At 40.0% G+C, this 20748-nt stretch overlaps 1 protein-coding gene across 2 annotated transcripts in view; it reads right to left on the bottom strand.

Annotated features, from left to right (window-relative positions):
- Positions 1 to 1124: 1124 nt before the first annotated feature.
- The window catches only part of OCA2 (OCA2 melanosomal transmembrane protein), a 215456-nt gene continuing 195832 nt past the window's right edge, over positions 1125 to 20748 (bottom strand). For both annotated transcript variants that reach the window (XM_048495551.1, XM_048495550.1), the window contains exon 24: positions 1125 to 3367. In XM_048495551.1, coding sequence (XP_048351508.1) covers positions 3283 to 3367 — 85 coding nt within the window. In that variant the 3' untranslated portion in view covers positions 1125 to 3282. The remainder of the gene's footprint in view (positions 3368 to 20748) is intronic.

Raw genomic sequence — 20748 nt, 5'->3', positions numbered from 1 at the left:
GGATAACTGTTTATTATGATTGTTTTACCAACTGTTTTATTTTCAAATTGCTGCTGCTACATTATCCTGTTTTGAATTATTCAAGTTAGACTAATTTTTGTACACATTTGTTTTCTATTACATTAAATGTTGTTTGGTTCAGTTGCAATTTGTTGTCTAGATCTTTAATTCTTCTTTGCTGCCTTTAGTCTTTCCAAAGGCATTGCAGTCGCAAAACAGGACATAAATTTCCTAAATAAATAGTTATCAGTGGTGCTGTAATAGCAGAATCATAAAAGGTAGTTGTACTGAACAGAGCATGATAGAGAATGCAATTGCAGCCACAGCTGGAACTAATAAAGGTTAGCATGCTTAAAGCATTTATCAAAACCAATTGCACTGATGCAGCTTGATGTACAACATTGGTCTGTACAATTCACTGTGGCACAATTCAACATGGTGAATGGATTTGCTCCACTTGTCTTGCATAGATTTTTGATCTATTATGAACTAGTAATCATTTTGGAAGTATCAAGATTCTGTTGAGCTTTGCATTATCTGGAAATAAATTGCTTGGAAACTGATACTTGGACCTACTTAACAGCTTGGAGACAGACTAAATTTTTCAGCAGCAGAAAATAATTTTCTCCCTCCCACTGCAGCCTACTGATCTCTATGAAATGCTGTCCCTGAGGGAAAGGGAACCAAGAGGAATGATATGAGGATGTTCTGCAGCAGGAGGAGGGAATCCGGGGAAACCACCTATTTAGTTTGGATCAAGCCCAGTGACTCTCTGTGAGCAGAAGACAACTTTCACGTTCATATTGCTGGCTGGATGAGGAGCTGCTTGTGGGAAAGGATACTGTGCACACAGCCAGAGGCGTAGCAAGGGGGGAAGGTGCCGGTGCACTGGTGCATCCTCCGCCACCGCCCCGCCCCAGAACGCCCCCGACCAGCCCCAGAACACCCCCTGAATGGCCCCAGATGCCCTCTTCACATCCCCACAAGTTTGAAAACTGGATGAAAATTCGTTGATGGACTTAACAGACACAGTAAATGAATGAACCTTCTCTAATAGCCAGTGTATGTGTTACTAAATACATGTCAGAACGTGATAATAAAAGATATAAAAGCATGGGCATTTCTTGAAGTATTATTAAATGTTTATTTTACCATATAACAACCAAAGAAGTATAATCCTCATTAGCTAAAACAAAACAATACAAAACTGCTAGTTCCTTATCTTCCATGAGCACAAAGTTTCCATATGTGGTCTCATACTGATAGGGGAAACCGGCTCATTTTCCTCTTAGCTTTTAAAAGCTTCTGGATGAAGTATCCAATGAAGTATTAGGTGCGTATACGAAGGAACCGTAGTTGCAGCAGGAGCAAATTTTATAGTGTTATAGGTTTTTTCAAATGAAGATAAAATGTATTCTAAACTGAACAAACAGTTGTCTCTTTGGTACTGGCAGCTACTGAAGCACTAATTGAATAGCATTAATCAGGAAAGGAGATAGCAACACACATTTTAATTTGAGATACATTCATTCTGTAACATCCATAGTTCTTCCTGGGTTCTGTAATTGCAATCACAGAGAGTAATTCTCTCTTTCCAAAGGCATGCACAGAAGTAGTGAAGGATTTGTTCTTTTGTCATTAATAACTCCAATGCAAGTATATATGCATAGCTAGCTAAAATACTGCAAATACTGTATACCCCTACACAAGTCCTAGCTAAACAGCCCTGGTATTTATCTGTCATGCTAATTATCCCAAATGTTTTATTTAGATAAATCTCTCTTGGTGCAGAATAATACTTCCTGTGAAAATACTTATCTGTAGAAAGCCATGAGTCAGTTAAAAAGGGGTGATTGTTTCTGTTTCAAATCCCATTTTCAATACCTTTAATATATATATTTCATGATAAACAGTACAGCTTGGCTATTTGCATATCTACCATACCAAGCAGGGCTGCATGTCAGATGCCTTAATATAAATAGCTAAACTGCACTGACAAAGGAAGTTCTAATGAGAGACTACTGAACATCTGCTTCTGTAAGTGGAATTTTCATCTATGACTATTTTACAGATTATAGCAGTACATTATTTCAGGAGAAAATACAGTCCCTTGTGATATTAATGTTTCAGTTAATGTTTATATACATAATAATTAAGACTGAACATTATAAGATTTTACAATCTGTGAAAACTGAATGAGGCCTTTCTCTTACAATAATTTGCAGTTTTCATTAAGAACAGACTATGAAAAGTGGTTGTTTTTTAGAGTAATCCCTGAATGGCTGTGATTGCCTACGTGATTTTATATTCCCATGTATATGCAAAGTATTGTGCTTACTCTAAATGTGTTACATTTGCCATTAGTGATGTCAACATCCAGTAGGCTGAATAATATCCAGTGCATGGTCCCTGATTGGTTGGAATTACTTGAAAAAATTGGGAAAAAAAATTATCGAAAGCTGCAGAAAGGAGGGCTCACTTGAAACAGCAGTAAATAGTAAAATAATGGAAAAAGGCTTGTTTGAAGAAGCCCTCCAATCAATATTTTTTAACTGAATACCACACCTGGAGAGCATGTGCTCAGACCTCATCAAGGTTTTCAAATCAAACCACTTAGCTAGGGACGAACGTAACAACAAAGCCACAAAGGATATTGGTAACAGCTGAACCATGAGAATCATGATAAAACATTTGTCTGTTCATACTGCAGGTTAGCAATCAAATTTGAATACTTCCCATATTTTAAAAAAGCTGTATTTTGCACACACAAAAGTAAGGAAAGCATTTAGGCTGGTTTTTAACCATGCCATGATTGTTTTCTTTTTGTAGATCAGTAACATTGCAGTTTTCCTATGAACTCTAAAATCACAAACATTCAGCAAAAACTACCATGTTATCCTTTTTGATCATGTGTTTCATGGCCTTTTGGTTGCCAGTTGCATTGATCCAGAGTTCCATATACAACCACATAATGAACATATATTTTCTTCCATTCACAATGGTCTCTATTTAATTTTAGGAGGGTGAGATTCTAGACCAAATGGGAATCATCTTCATTCACTGAAATGTACAAGGTTGCCTTTTCCATGCAGAAAAATTCATGTGGGCAGTGGTATTTCCATACTTGAAACAGAAGTGTGATGGCCTGGGATTATAATGTGTGAGGTTTTTTCACTTTGCTCTTTTGCTTTTCAGCTTTTGAAAGTACAGCATGAATTAAAAAGAAAGTCTCTTTGGGTCTTCAATATACACATATACTGAATATATGATATTAATGTATTATTAGGTCCAACCCAATACAACATGGGAAATGAGGAGATAGCACATCCCAATAGTACAGGACATGATCATCATTGGGAAGCCCAGTCTGAAATAATAAAAAAAGAGATCAGTGAGTACAAATTTTCTCTCTGAGGTTGTTAATGCTATTTTGCAGAGCCACTTATTATTATTAAAAATTATTATTAAAACATAAGAGAGATTAAAAAACAAAAAGAAAGACTAACAAGAAGAAAAGCAAATATAACAGTGAGACTGTTTCCAAGAGTTCAATAGCTCACTCACATTGCCGATTTTGCATTTTTTCAGAACTAGTGGGTCTATGATCCAGATCCTTCCAGTCTACCTGTCAAATTTGAAGGTCCCCAATATCTGAGAAAACTTGCTTGACAGCTGGCAAAAATAACCCCTATCAGCAATGTGTAGTCTGGGAGCACTCGGAGGCTCAACCTGAGTGAAACACCATTCCACCAGAGGTCCAGGTTTTAAATGCTGAATATGTGTACGTTAACTCAGTTCCAAGACACAGTTACAGCTATGTAACTTTTAGCATTGCAGGTTACAAAAGCATTATAAATGTAGTTAAAGTGGAAGTTCTAGTTTACTGGTTACTTTTTACAGATTTTGTCCCCATTAAACACAGGCATACATACATACACAGTGGAAACAAATCTGCCACAAAACTATCCATGATTCACTCCCACTGAGAGCAATGGAATGGGATTTAGTTAAGACTAACAGCTCAATTAGGGAAAGGGGGAACGAGCTTCGGGTGTGGCATGAACTTGAGCCAATGTGCTTGCCCCCTCTGCCAACATAAGGGGCACCATAGTGGCAGAGAGGGCAAAGATGCTGGCATCTGAGTGGCCCACAGCTCCATGACTGAGCAATTCCTTGTTACTTGATCATTTAGTAGCCCTATCTTTTATTTGCTTTTATTGCTAACCTGTATTGTTTTTAAGTGTAATGCTATTGCATTTCTTTCTCTTACAGGTCACTCCCTAGTTTCTCAGTAGTAGCCTATTCTAATTTTGGTTGTGGTGGGTTTTCCGGGCTGTGTGGCTGTGGTCTGGTGGATCTTGTTCCTAATGTTTTGCCTGCATCTGTGGCTGGCATCTTCAGAGGTGTATCACAGAGGTGGGGTTTATTGGTCCAGGGAGTGATTCACATTTGCATTCCCTGCAGGGAGTGATTCACATTTGCATTAAAAAAACCCACCTGCAATACTATACTATCAACCACACCTTTGCATAGCAAATTCCACGCAAACACTTACTGATTGGTTCCCCACCCTGGGACATGGACAATTTATACCCCACTAAAACATTCCCTTCTCACTGGACACAGTATGTAACAGACTTCCCTCTGTGATACACCTCTGAAGATGCCAGCCACAGATGCAGGCAAAATGTTAGGAACAAGATCCATCAGTCCACGGCCACACAGCCTGGAAAACCCACCACAACCAGTTGAATCCGACCATGAAAGCCTTCGACAATACATTACTCTAATTTTGCTCAGAATTATAACTAAAGTCATGAACTTACAAAACAGCGTTTTGTATTTTAGCATTGGTATTTTATGAAATAAATTATTAATTTAGTGCTTGCTGCAATTCACATAATGAAAACCTTTTTCTCACATTTCATTGCACACAATCTTCCTCTAGTCTGCTATCTCACTTTGAAACAAATGGGATGGAAGAGGAAACTTAACAAAAGAAGCAAACCCTTCCATTACTGGAACACATAATTCTAAATTGTTGAAATTGACTTATTCAGGGGAAGCAGCTGCATCTACATTCTACACTCTATCCCAGTAAGAAAAGAAATCTTCAAAGTAATGTCACTTTGAACAATCAATAACAAAAGTGCTCACAGAAAAAGGTTGCATTATATACCAAAAAGGGCTGTTTCCACATGGGCAGAAAACAGCGCCTAGGGACGGTAAAAAACATTCCTGGGAAGCTGTTTGCACAGCAGGTGCTGCTGCAACACAGCTGCACCGTGCTGGACCTGCCCAAGTGGCGCAAAGATGCCGCTTCCAAACCACACTCCCCGAGCGAGGTTTTTTGAAAGAGGCATCTTTGCGCTGGCGTGTTGTGAACCACACCGGCTTGCAGGTGCCACTGTTGTCCCCTCTGGTGTGTGTGAGGGACTTACCTTGCCTGCCTGTACAGCTCCAGGCAGCTGGAAAGACATGCCCATGCTGCCCTCTGACCCCCAGGGGTCGGAGGGTAGCATGGGTGTGTCTTTCCTGCCACCCGGAGCTGCACAGGAAGGCAAGGTAAGTCCCTTGCTCACACCCTGGGCGGCTCTGTGTGGAGCCGCCCCTGCGGGCAGCAGCAGCATCGGGACTGCTTGCATGGACCATGCGAATGGTCCCAATGCTCCACCGGCTTCATTTAAGTTGGTGGGAAGCCACTGCCTCTGGCCGTGCAGAAATGGCCAGGGATTTCATTTTCTGTAACATGCTTCAGTTGCATAGCCTATGCTAAAAAATACATATATTCCATTTGCATTTCTGAAAATTCAGTTAAAATTATTTCAATTCTCTTTTGCATAGAATTGCACAGAATGTAAACTGTTCCCACACATTTTAGCTCTCTGTAATTACATCCCCATTTAAGATTCAAAATGTTAATTATTAATTCCCAAACCCTGAACAATGTGCATCAATATTGGAATCTGGTTTTTTCTTTTCTTCTTTTTATTCCTTCTTTTTTCTCATTAATTTATCTGTAAGGACCAAGAGAGCCTAGCATTTTTTATCTTTTAAAATTCTGTTCTGCCAGCCACATTTAATGAAAGCAGGTATAAATCTTTTAAATGAATGAATTGTATGCACAGGGGTCTGATTTTGTTTGGGACCATAATGCAAAAGAGGAGAGTAAGCCTTATCCTAGTACCATTTTCACAACCCTAAAATGCTCAATTGATGAAAATACAAATAATGATATGAATACTTGTATGTTCACCTCACTGGGGCAAAGTCAGAAAAACAGCACAGTGGTGAGACCTACCTACCACAGCGTGCACACACACACAGACGTTGCAGCCTTAGTATGAACCAGTGCTTTAAAGTTTGCCTTTTAAAGAAAATACTCAGAAAGCTCCAGTTACAGAACTTGCAGCATCACCTCTCATTTGGCCCTGAATCAAACATGTTTGGCAGCTGCAGTTTCATCCCTCAGCCTAAAACAGCCATTCAAACTAAAGTTCAAGTCAGCAAAAGTTCAAAATCATTTCATATCCCTAATTTATTACAAAATAGCTTAAGCATGAGCCAGAGATTATGCATCACAGGCAAGTGAAAACATTTCCATTTTTCACGTGGAGAAGGTAATAGCTTGGAGCAACCTGTAATTTTTGAAGATGGAAGGAATGTTCATTTGTGGATTGCAGTTTTTTCTCCTTACCACCTTTGCTGTAATCCCTAATATCTCCCATACTGCTGCTCCAAGAGACAGGGGAACCCCCAGGGAAAGAAAGAGGGGAAATTCATGAAAATGGTTTATCCAATTTGCTGAAATGGTCACAAGTATCAAAGCTAGTGGCATATACCTGTTCCTTTAGTTCCATGGAATTTTCTGCTTTGCCTCTCTGTTCTCCTGACTATTAAAGTTAGGTCTATTCTTGCTTTCCTAAACAAATTTGATACATTTGTCTTTCCTAAACAAGTTTGATACATTTGTCTTTATTCCTCCCCCAAAATAGTAGTATACCCTGATGTGCACTATAACTGAACCAACAGGTATAAGTCAAAATTTTATACAAATATCACTGCCTGTTCCATAAATTAGATTTCTGTTTTATGCCTTCCATTTTTATGTGGGACCAATATTCCCTGTAAATTGTGCATGGCTGCACGGCCACCATATTGGTGCTGCACAAATAAGGGGCTGTTTGACAAGGGGAGCTCTCCTCAGAGGCTCAGTTTCACACAGCGCTTTGGATGTTCCGTGCAGCAACTGAGAACGCTTAGAGGGACTACTGTGGGACATGTACAATTTGAGAAGAGCAAATTTACATTTTCAGGTCATCTTTGGAAAAGTCATTTACAGGCGCGCGCGTGCACACACACACACACAAAATCTCCATGTGCTCATTCAAAATATCCCATTTTCTGCCACCCCCTCCTTCCTTTTCAGTTCAATTGGTTCCGAAATTTTCAGTCAAACCATACCATCACCAAACTTTGAATATCTCTTTTGCCAGGTATTGCAGGTGCCTGAAGCAATATATAATCATTAATGTAATAGCAAAATTGCTACAGATTCCAGATAACAGAGATCTGCATTAGAATTACTGTGTATTCACCTACTAGTTACCATACATAGCTGTTACCAAGGAACTGCAATAACGGAATAAAACCTATAATAGTATTCCTTTATGATAGCAAAAATTACAAGAATTACTTCTGGTTTTCTGTCTCTTGAGACTGTGCACAGGTTTTTCCATGCAGCTGCTGTCAGCAATAACCTTCACATCTTGAGGGCTTGTGGGGGCGGGGAGGGGACATATCTCAAGAAACACAAATTAAAAGCTAATTTTTACTCTTGGCATTTGAGAAATCCTTTGGGATTTATTTTGTTAAAATGTGTATTCTTTTGTAGACAAAATGTGTACTAAATATTGTACTGATCTTCTAGAGAAAGCTATAGTAGGGTCTCCAAAAATATTCTGTTTACCACTGAAAATTACTTTTTTGGGCTCAAATTTCACAAGGCCATTTTCAGCAGAGAAATAACCACCCACTTCCATTTTATACAGATAACGAAGTTTATTCTACGCTAGGTCTATAGTTGAAGGCAGGGATGTGTTACCCAAAATGCTGGAGTCTGCCTCTTTTAGACTGAGGAATTTGCAGGGTCAGACCTCGCTATGTGAGAGAGGGCAACCATGAGATCTTTGCACCAGAGTTTATGGAAAGTTCTTCTTCTTAGAAACCAGAAGGAGTTGGGTGCAAACTTAAACATGCAAATGGCAACATAAGCTCACAGAGAATTCTCACAGTCCTAGGATAAAGATTTGAGGCAATAGGTCTGGGATAGATTGGGGTTTTGTAGGAGAAACCTATAACTACCTTATCCAGAAAAAGAAGTGTCCTGGAAAGCAGAGTTAAGGGCTCACATTGAGCTCCAAAGAGACTGGGTGAAAACAACTGGCACACAGTCAATAGACACATTGGCCACTGAGCTGCAAGGTGGCCAGCTAATTTAAAGGGAAAATTGGGTCCTCTAGCTATGCTAAGAAAGCTAATCTTCCCAGGACAAAAGTATATCTTGTTTTCTGAAGGAGAATCATGATTAGATTGATTTTTGGGCAAGCAGATTGAATCAAAGCTCTGGGCCTTTTCCAATTCAAATGGAAGAAGTCTTTTCCTGGAGGTTAGTCAGGAAAAGGAAGATAGGATTAGTGTGTTGAAGAATAACTGAAAGGAAGTCTTGATGATATCAGTTAGCATATTCTTTGTTGAACTGGAGGCAGCTGCGTTGAAGTCCTGGGCAAAGACTGATTTTTCAGGCATAGGTAATGTCTTTATATAAAGCAGTGGTGCGACCGCACTTGGAATACTGTGTTCAGTTCTGGTCGCCACATCTCAAAATGGATATTGAAGAGATAGAAAAAGTGCAGAGAAGGGCAACAAGGATGATTGAGGGACTGGGGCACCTTCCTTATGAGGAGAGGCTGCAGGGTTTGGGACTCTTTAGTTTGGAGAGGAGACGTCTGAGGGGGGATATGATTGAAGTCTATAAAATTATGCATGGGATAGAAAATGTTGACAGAGAGAAATTTTTCTCTCTTTCTCACAATACTAGAACCAGGGGGCATACATTGAAAATGCTGGGGGGAAGAATTAGGACTAATAAAAGGAAACACTTCTTCACGCAACGTGTGATTGATGTTTGGAATATGCTGCCACAGGAGGTGGTGATGGCCACTAACCTGGATAGCACAGATTTATGGAGGAGAAGTCAATTTATGGCTACCAATGTTGATCCTCTTTGATCTGAGAATGCAAATGCCTTAACAGTCCAGGTGCTCGGGAGCAACAGCCGCAGAAGGCCATTGCTTTCACATCCTGCATGTGAGCTCCCAAAGGCACCTGGTGGGTCACTGCGAGTAGCAGAGAGCTGGACTAGATGGACTCTGGTCCGATCCAGCCAGCTTGTTCTTCTGTTCGTCTGTTCTTCTGTTCTTATGTTCTTTCCTGATTGCTTTAGGGAATGTGAGACTGGCTATTGTGCATTTGAATTACTAACAGGAGACATGCCCTGTCAGGTTTTACTTTATTGATACTACTGAATCAGCACAAGGGGCTGACCTCCATCTATGGTCTGTACTTCTAGGACACCCCAAAGGGAGATGTAGCAGGTAGAGTCACTACTTTCCTAAAAAAAAAAAAACACCTATACCTCCCATCCAACCTCAGGTTTGGCTGATAGCCGATGTTTTAATATTAATCGGTCTCCCTTGCTAAATAGAGTTATATGTCCACAACTTTGTGTAGTAGTTAAGAGTGGTGGACTCTAATCTGGAGAACCAGGTTTGATTCTCCACTCCTCCACAAGAGCAGTGGATTCTTAACTGGTGAACTGGATTTGTTTCCCCGCTCCTACATGTGAAGCTTGCTAGTTCTCTCAAAACTCTCTCAGCCCCACCTATTTCACAAGATGTCCTTTTAAAAATAGAATTTTACTGGGGGGGGGGGTTTACAACAAGAACTACAACAGCTAAAACAGGAAAGGATAACAGTGATTCAGCCACTCTAATCTACTTACAAAAGGGAAAAAAACAGAGGATATACATGAAACATTCAATTACATGACTTCCTGCCCAAATTCTGCTGTCAAACTTATCTCTACCCTCTTTACATTGTTTGTTTAAAACATAAAGCCCAACATCAGGTGGATGTTAAAGGTGGATCTCAGGTATGGAAAGGTTTGAAATCATTGCTCAATTCACTTGGTAAGTTTAGCCATGATTTGCCTTTTCCATAATCTCACAATTCTTTAAAACTTTCAGCAAAGATCTTGCCTTGGATTTCTTTAACTAAGGAACTAATTAAGGAAGATAAGGGGGACTGATCTTTAGCTGGGGGGGGCAGCGGGCAAAAGACCCGCTGTGGTGGAACCTCCTCACGAGGTTTGGGGTGGAGCAAGCCAAGGGGTCACCTGCCCAGATGTGGGCTTAGATGGCTTGCGCCCTTGGCAGCAAAGAGTCTTCAGGAAGTGGCGACCGCCCGTCTGGAATCTCACAGCTGCTCCAGTGTGCATTATAATTTTTCATCGGCAGGTGTGCTGAGAAAAATTTAGGTGTCTGGGGGACAGCACTGTTGGCTGCCCAGTACACATACCACAAGATCAGACCCCCATGCTGCGCCTTACGCTTCGGTTTACCTTGAACCAATGTTGTTAATAAATGTTTTATTACCACACAGAAATGGTGTAGTAAAAGTTCTTTTAATAGCAGGAGAGTATTAGCTGCTTCCCTCAGGCAGCAAGGAACAGCCGTGACTTACCGCGGCTGCCATTGCTGATGGGGAAGGGACAGCCTCCATGGCTTCCTTCTCCCCTCCCCCTGCCTTGCGAGCTCTTCTGGGCTCACGAGGCTTTAGCTTGGGAGGTGGGGCCAGGCGACCTATTTAGGCCTGAGCTTGGCCTCCCCACCTCCTCATTTGTTGGAGCGGGCGCATTTCCCACCCACCTCTCCCTGTTTTGTTCTGTGTTAATGCATGCGCTTTATTGTTGTTTCCGGCGGTTTGCGCATGGGGGACTGATCTTTAGCTGGGGGAGCAGCGGGCAAAAGACCCGCTGTGGTGGAACCTCCTCACGAGGTTTGGGGTGGAGCAAGCCAAGGGGTCACCTGCCCAGATGTGGACTTAGATGGCTTGCGCCCCTGGCAGCAAAGAGTCTTCAGGAAGTGGCGACCGCCCGTCTGGAATCTCACAGCTGCTCCAGTGTGCGTTATAATTTTTCATCGGCAGGCGTGCTGAGAAAAATTTAGGTGTCTGGGGGACAGCACTGTTGGCTGCCCAGTACACATACCACAAGATCAGACCCCCATGCCGCGCCTTATGCTTCTGTTTACCTTGAACCAACGTTGTTAATAAATGTTTTATTACCACACAGAAATGGTGTAGTAAAAGTTCTTTTAATAGCAGGAGAGTATTAGCTGCTTCCCTCAGGCAGCAATAGTATAAAGCAATTGTTTTGTGATGCTTCTGATGAATGTGATGCTTTCCAAGTGAATTGAGCAATTATTTCAAACCATATGAAAATGTTACAGCATATCTTTTAGCACTGTTTTATACTAGGTTTCATCATGGGGGGGGGGGTTGTAACATATCCAGTTTGTAATATATCATTTAGTACTGTTTTATATTGGGTTTCATTAATTTTTCTGGATTTGAATATATCCAGTTTGGGGGAAAGGGAGCTGTTCAATGGGATGCACAATATTATTATCCTGTTTCAGTAAAGTTTTCTCATTTATGGAAAATACATACCATCATTATCATCATCCTTTATTGGCATTTAAATATTACACAATAAACAAGATCAAAATAAAAACTCACAGAAGTCTACTTTCTAACATTAACAACTTTTGCAAAGGACTTAGCAACTATAACAGTAAACTCTGGAGTATGTTCATTTAACAAAAACTGGATAATATTATCCTTGCTTCTGAGATTTTTAGAACAAAGTAAGGGGAGGAGAAAGTTTTTTCACGGTATTGCTTGAAACTGCCAATCAATAATGATATAATGGATTGTGTCCAGAGAGCTTGGGGAAAATATACATGTTCTCTCCTGCAGTGGAATCCTCTGGTATCTTCCTGTCACTACCTTTGAGGGCAGAACATTAAATTGAGCCAACATAAAAGCTTTACAATGTGAGGTCTAAGTTATGGAAGTAATGTCCTATTTTTCCCATAAGAAGCTGATGGTTTTAATGTAGTAGGAGAGCAAGCAGGTGGTTGAGCAGGGAACAATCTTTGATATTTCAGGTCCAATAAACTTTGTTTTCAAGCTCTAAATATGCAAGACTCATTTGAAAGTGCAAAGGAGTCAATCAAAAATCCAATGTGTCAGATTTTGGTTTCAATATTGGAAACCCATAGGATGCTGTGGGAATCATTTTTAAGATAAAACATTAGGGAGTTCGAATTCACTCTAAAGTGGATTTTAAGCCAGTTTTTAATGGAAATTAGTTAAGCCCTAGTTTCTAGGAGATACTGGCCCAAATCTGCAAAAATTACAAAGTAGGGCTTACATTTAGGGACTCCTAGGAGTTGGCAATAGTTTGCCTGAATACCCTCAATGTTGTAGTTAAATGCTATTATCCAAATGGAAACACCATTAGCAATTGAGATAAAATTCTGGCCTTGAAGATTTTAATAGCAGCTGGAACAAACTAATATTTTTTTTAAGAAACAAGAATTGTTTAATTGATGTAGAAGAGCATTTGGCCAAATTTACAATTCCAGTTTTGTGTGTGAACGAATTGAGATTATACTGGTAGGTAATACCCAGCTGATTGAAACTTTTAACTTGAACAAATTCCTTATTGCCCACAGTCCATTTCTGAGGCTTCAAACTTTTAGCAAACAGTAGTATTTTTTATTTTGAATAGTTAATGAAAGTGAATTTCCCAGGTAGTAGTTATGAAAAGCATGCAGATATCTTAATAAACCTATTCTTGTGTACAACAGGATGGTAGTATTGTTGGGGTAAAGCAATATAGGAGTATCATAGGAGCCTAGTTTAGAGGGATGGCTTAAGAAACTGAGCTAAATCATTTAATGATATATTGAAGAGATGAGGGGCCAGGATAAACCCTTGCCTCACCCCCTTGGTGATTTGAATTTTTGTGATTGTGGCCACTGTTAATACATTTCACTTGACATGAATTGGCTGAATGAAGTTCCTTTATCAAGAATAATAGCCAAGGATCGACAAGGGAGGCATACAGCAAACTAGCCATATTACTGAATTTATAATATTCATTCACACATGAGCAAATATTAGCCCTGTTGAAAATTTCAAACTAAATATGCCTGTTAGATGTCAGACATCTTCAGAATAATTACTTTTAAAGCTATTCCTAGAGTTGGGGAAAGGAAGGTCATATGGTCTTGTTCTATTTCTATGACATACAAGAAAGCCCATCTGAAGAATACGCAAGTTGTGCAAAGCAAGCAAAAACTGGTGATGAAATAGCATCACAGCTGGTGACTCCAGTGACTTTGCTGTCAAAATTAAAATCCACAGTCCTATGCAAAATAATTTCCACTGACATCTATGAGCTTAAAAACTATGTTGCAGAAATCTACAAACCAAGATATATGAAGCCCAACAGGAATTTGATAGCATATCCATTATATTTTATGTATTTTTGACTAATTCAATCTCTTTTAGTCATGTTATCAGAGATATGCAAATTATATCCCCAAGGACTAGAAAACTAGAAGCAGAAGTCCAATCATGGGAGACAGTTATTACATGGTATAGGCTTACTACATCACAATATATGATGATTCATAATATAGTCCAGTGTTCAGTATCAGCAAAGCAGGATTATTTCAGATATAATGGCAAATTGTAGAAGTTTCAGAACCATGGATGTGGTCCCCGCTTGCCCTTCCATGGTACAATACAAATTAAATGTTATTTTTTAATAAACCATCATATGATATAATTGCCTAAGGCTTGGAAGATCATGACAACACACTCCTAGCTAATCGCTGCAGACTCAGTTAGAGCCAAGCCATGCTTGGACCTGGCACCAGCCTCCCCATTTCCCTGTCTGCCCTACCCCTACCCCAAACACCAAGCTGGGCCCAATGGGATAACAGCAACTTGCCACCTGCTGCCCTGGTAGGTCCAGCATTAACCTCACCATTCCCCTGTCCCAAATACCAAGCCAGGCCCAGCAGCAAACTGCATCTCCATCACTCCAGCCCACCTGGGCTCTGTGCAGCCACCTGGGCCTGATGACCGCTGCAAGTGCTGGAGCCCTGCCACCCTGAACTCTGACTGACTGTCCCAATTTGGCCAAGGTGTAGGACTATTGGCTCCTGCAAGTTCTCTTCATGCTCCCTCAAAGTCCTGCTGGCACAGACTCACTCCCAGCTCAACCCCAGTATAATTGTGCCATGCAAAAACGGCCTATGTTCAATTCCCCACTCCACTTTTGAAGCTCAGGGGGTGACTGACTCACTCGCTCTCTCACCTTAACCTACCGTACTGGGTTATTGTTGTGGAGATCTAACAAAGGAGAGGGAAATGCTACATAAACTGCTTTGGATTCCCATTTTTCAATTTTATTTATACCCCACCCTTTCTCAGCAGGCCTATCAGGGAGAAAAATGGAATGAACCCAAATAAATAATTATTCTATCTCCCTCTATTCTCTCAATCCTCCCTGATTAATCCACAATTTAAAAATTAATTTAAAGAACTACTTAGGAAAATGACAGATGAAGAAGAGCCTGCACTAGTCAATCAGGAAAGAAACACAATGTCTAGGACAGCCTTTCTGGCAGGAGATAGCCCACTGCTGGGAAAACAGAAGGTCAGGTATAATTAGAGCAGATGCTAAGGCCTACGAACGAATGCACTATAAATATGAACTGTGGTATGCTATGGTGCATACCATCCTTGCACATGCTATGTTCTAATATCTTTCTAAACAAAAGATTTGTCAAGTGCCAGTTGCAAACAAAGCAATGTTAATACTGACACTACAATACTGCTGAGCTGGACAACAGCTTTTGGACAGCTGCCCAGGAGACCTGCCTGCTGAATTATAAGCAGCTCAGGCAATTTGCTACTAATGAAGTTCTGCTTCCTCTGGCAGCAAAGTGGTGGCATTCGATCTCAAGTTATATAATTAAGAACATAAGAACTAGCCTGTTGGATGAGACCAGAGTCCATCTAGTCCAGCATTCTGCTACTCGCAGTGGCCCACCAGGTGCCTTTGGGAGCTCACATGCAGGATGTGAAAACAATGGCCTTCTGCTGCTGCTGCTGCTCCTGAGCACCTGGTCTGCTAAGGCATTTGCAATCTGAGATCAAGGAGGATCAAGATTGGTAGTCATAGATCAACTTCTCCATAAATCTGTCCAAGCCCTTTTTAAAGCTATCCAGGTTAGTGGCCATCACCACCTCCTGTGGCAGCATATTCCAAACACCAATCACACGTTGCGTGAAGAAGTGTTTCCTTTTATTAGTCCTAATTCTTCCCCCCAGCATTTTCAATGAATGCCCCCTGGTTCTAGTATTGTGAGAAAGAGAGAAAAATTTCTCTCTGTCAACATTTTCTATCCCATGCATAATTTTATAGACTTCAATCATATCCCCCCTCAGATGTCTCCTCTCCAAACTAAAGAGTCCCAAACCCTGCAGCCTCTCCTCATAAGGAAGGTGGTCCAATCCTTCAATCATCCTCATTGCCCTTCTCTGCACTTTTTCTATCTCTTCGATATCCTTTTTGAAATGTAGCGACCAGAACTGAACACAGTACTCCAAGTGCGGTCGCACCATGCAGATATTAAGTGCTGTACCTTATGACAATCATTAAGTGCTGTACCTTATGATTCTTGACAAATGTATTTTTCTTTTATGTACACTGAGAGCATATGCACCGGAGACAAATTCCTTGTGTGTCCAATCACACTTGGCCAATAAAGATTCTATTCTATTCTATTCTATTCTATTCTATTCTATTCTATTCTATTCTATTCTATTCTACCATGGCTTTATATAAGGGCATGACAATCCTTGCAGTTTTATTATCAACTCCTTTCCTAATTATCCCCAGCATAGAGTTTGCCTTTTTCACAGCTGCCATGCATTGAGTTGACATTCCCATGGAACTATCAACTAATTTATTTTATTTATTTATTTTATTCGATTTTTATACCGCCCCATCCCCGGGGGGCTCTGGGCGGTGTAAGACGCCCAAATCCCTTTCCTGGTCTGTGACTGATAGCACTGACCCCTGTAGCGTGTATGAAAAGTTTGGATTTTTTGCCCCTGTGTGCATCACTTTACATTTTGCTACATTGAACTGCATTTGCCATTTCTGAGCCCACTCACCTAATTTATCAAGGTCCGCTTGGAGCTCTTCGCAATCCTTTGTGGTTCTCACCACCCTACATAATTTGGTATCATCTGCAAACTTGGCCACCACGCTACCCACCCCTACTTCCAGGTCATTTATGAATAAGTTAAAGAGCACTGGTCTCAATACGGATTCTTGGGGGACACCACTCCCTACATCTCTCCATTGTGAGAACTTCCCATTTATACCCACCCTTTGTTTCCTGTTTCTCAACCAGTTTTTAATCCATAGGAGGACTTCCCCTCTTATTCCTTCATTGCTGAGTTTTCTCAACAGTCTCTGGTGAGGAACTCTGTCAAAAGCCTTTTGGAAATCCAAGTAGACAATGTACACTGGTTCCCCCTTATCCACATGTCTGTTTACACCCTCAAAGAACTCTAGTAAGTTTGTAAGACAGGACTTGCCTCTACAAAAGCCATGCTGACTCTTCCTCAGCAGGTCTTGCTTTTCTACATGTTTAATAATTTTATCTACTAATTTTATCTACTAATTCTACTAAACCAAGACAGAGTGACAGAATGCAGACCTCCAATAGATGAAGAAATCCAACCACAAGGGTAGCAATTAAAGGGATGATGCTCTTTTGCACATGAAATTAATGAAAAGCACTATAGCACTGCAAACCAACTTCAAAGCTTTGATTTTAAGATATAAACACAGGAGATATATTTAGTTAAAAAAAAAAGACCCAGCAGAGGATTTCTGTGAATGGACAGGGAGACAATTTTTACCAGTTGTCCCCTCATGCTGTTTATGAACATCCCCTCTCCTCCAGGAGTAGCATTTTAAGGGAGATATTTTGGGCTGCAGTAGTAAAGGGAAGGTGGGAAGTACAACATTGTTAATGGAAATTTCTTCCATTCAGCAGAAATTACCACTGGACTCCAACCATTATTTGCCGTTTCTATTACAGTTTTAGTTACTAACCTACATCTTTTTGAAAATATAAATGGTTAAAAGCATACAAATGTTTCAAACAGTGGAATAGCCTGTCAGCTCAACAGAGGAGCGAGGGGGAACTGCGATTGGGGCATACGCACTACCTGCACACCTGCCACAGCACCATCCACTCCCGCCCTACCTTGGAACATCCCAGAACACCCTGCCATGCCCCCACCATGTCCCCTTTACTGCTCCGCTCAGGGTGTCACGTCCCACAGGGCCCCATTGGCGCTATGCCACTGCAGCTCAGTCAAATTACAGCTAAGCTGGTAAAGATCAACTGAAGTAAATATTATAGTAACTAGCTTCCCATTATTAAATTAGTACTATAACCCATCTTATATCATGGACTAAGAGAACTTCTGGCATGTTCTTTTAGGTAATGATGGCTGTGGGGGCAAAGGGTTTCTTGTTTGCTACCAAGTCTGCTATTACTCATTTCTCCCAATGCTCCTTTCAAGAACGGGGGGAGGATGACAATTGTTTTCTTCACAATTACTCCACTCATGCTCAAAATATCTCTCTTTCTAATAACGTTTTTGGTCCCTCTGAAAACCGTAGTCTGAGGCAGCTACTGTATTATTGTCTACCTGTAGATATTTAGATCTTTGTGTCCTGCATCTACAACTGTAACTGGAAAAGGAGAAAAAACTAACTAAGGCTGGACAGAAATAGGTAAGCTCCAGTCAGCCTTGGTTTCCCTGTGACTCACAATTTCCCTTGAGTTGCCTGGATGTCCAGTTATGCCAGATAGAAATATACAGCTAACATACACAGTAACAAGTTAAAGTAAGCAAAGCACATCTGATTTGCAAAAGCATTAATCACTCCATTAGTGCTCCAGTGTTCTCCCTTTCTCAAAGCCGGTCTCATAAAGAAGATAAATTATCACTGTCAAACCAATTCGGAAATAAGACTATTTTTTCCCTTCTTACCTGCTATTGTTAAGATATATTGGATAATTTGACATCTTGATACCAACTAAGCAAAAAGCCATTTCAAAATTTGCACTTCCTACACACTGATATTAAGTACTTCTAGGCAGAGCAGACTTTAAAGAAATGGATTGAAGAAAGCCATGCTATCAAGACTGACATTTTTTTCCATTTTCAGGTGCATATTTTGTCACATGCTGTTCACTGATATCTAGAAAAGATTGGGGTTAGCAAAAAGTTGAGACGGAAAAATCAACAAGCCTTGAAGTATTTCACATATGTCCTATTTTGGCGAATTAAGGATGGCTTCAAATGATAGGTTACATTTTATTTTGCCCACTACATATGCACAGATCTTGCATCCTGTTGAGTTTAGTTAAGATTGAAATATTTTTATTCAGGTTTTTTCTTCTGATTATATTTTGTTGATATTAATGTTTTGTTAATTTATTGCTTTGATATTTGTTTATAAATATTTGATGTTGATTAATAAATATACCAAACAAAATCTTAGGAATGAATAGAATAAGGAGCTATATCACCCTATTTTGCCAAAACAATGGGATGTGGTCTTAAAGTCCACATCTGTTTTGTCCATGGAACTTAAGTTGAGACTTATTCAGCAAAAAGGTCTGTTGAAGGTATACTGAACACCACAGAGACTTTTTAACAAAGGATTGAGTAAAGTGTCTAATTGACGGTGTTGTAACTCACCCTATGTATCCTTAAAAATCTTATTATATTAGAATATTCATTGATTTTTGATGATGTTTATGTAGTTTTAAATTATTTGCTTGTCCTTCAAAGGCTGACTGATCACCAACGAAAGTGGACCTTCCATGCCTTTACTACAGCTAAAAGATTCATATTACAATATTGGAAAGACAAAAGCTCATTTCTGGTATATTGATACATTGAGGCTATTAGAGCTCTCTATATATTTGAATACATGACATGTAGATGGCGAGTGCACATAAACTTATTTTTAGATATTTGGAAACTATTTATAGAAACTTATGTATAGGTCTACCAGCACAATTTTGATATTTTTGACTTTGTGTATATTATTCTTAATTTTTTTCTTTTTTAGTTTTTTTAAGGAAATAAAAAAGGGGAACCAATATTCATAGGGAAAGGCAGAGGTGGGATGCAGCCTATTTGCACCTATTCGGTAGAACCGGTTACTAAAATTTTCTCGGTTCAGAGAATTGGTTATTAATCTCTGTCCCTGGGTACAACAAATCTCGTTAAGTGGGGTAAGCAAAATCGCCCCCCAGGGCCCCCTGCAGCCCCTCTGCCCCCCATGGCATCCCCCATGTGTGTATGAATTGTATGAAATAATTCAATATATAGTAATTCTATTTTTTTTGGTTCATTGGAATAAAGGTTGGGAAAGTATTATAGGTAAAGATTTTTCATTTTCTTTTTTCCTTTTGAAATTTATATTGGAAAGAGAGGAGTTTAAACTACTCTTTTAGATTAAGGATTTTGGATTTTGGATCTCTCCCTCTGTTAGTTTTCTTTCAAGTAGAATATATAAAGTAGTTATAGGAATCTGAAGGGGAAGTAGAAAGTAGGGAGGGAGGGAAATATGGGAAGGAGGGAGGCAATATAGGATGTTTTAGTTGGGGGGGTTGAGAGAGATAGACAATTAGATATGTTTGTAATATGTTAACAATTGTAAACAGTTTTTGGTTTCTCTTCTTACTTATGTTATTATTTAAAATCAATCAATATAATTATATAAAAAGAAATAATACACTACCATACAGTATATTGCTTTTTTAATACTTTAAACAGTCATTATTTGAATCTAGAGGCAGGGTGATGGGGAACTGCACCTGGGGCGTGCGTGCCCCTAGTCCTTGCCACAGCCCTGCCCAGGAATGCCCCACCCCTGGAATGCCTGGCCATGCCCCCACCATGCCCCGCCCAGCCCCATTGGCGCTACACCACTGTTTGAATGCCACCACCATCGGAACCTGTTACTAAAAATTTTTAATTCCACCACTGGGGAAAGGCAAGATATAAATATTTTGAATAAATATTTAAGGGTTTCCACAAATATAAACCTCTAGAGTGTGCAGATACTTTGAAGAGGAACAGCAGAAATGGCACACAAGACTGCAGCTATACAAATTTATTTTTTCTAATTTGTGTAATCCAGTTTGTTGCTCTGTTTGTTCTATGTACTGTACTATTTTATGACACTGTATTCTAATTTTGTAAATCAGTTCTTACCACACTGTTTACTGTATGCATTGCACTATCTGTACTACAGAAATAATTCTTAGGTTCCTTTCCCACTGTCTTATGACCATACATGCTGTTTGCAACACAGATGGAGAGAATTACAGCATATCAGAATTTTAAAAAGACTGTGGAAATGATGGGCTTCTTATGACAGGGCATGGGGTAACTGTAGGCTGAACACAAGTCTCTCCCTCTATCTAGTCCAGGGGT

Source organism: Sphaerodactylus townsendi, linkage group LG04 (genome assembly GCF_021028975.2).
Source record: "Sphaerodactylus townsendi isolate TG3544 linkage group LG04, MPM_Stown_v2.3, whole genome shotgun sequence".
NCBI lineage: Eukaryota > Metazoa > Chordata > Lepidosauria > Squamata > Sphaerodactylidae > Sphaerodactylus > Sphaerodactylus townsendi.
Note: the sequence above shows the minus strand (reverse complement) of the source record. Positions and strands in the feature narration are given on the sequence as shown.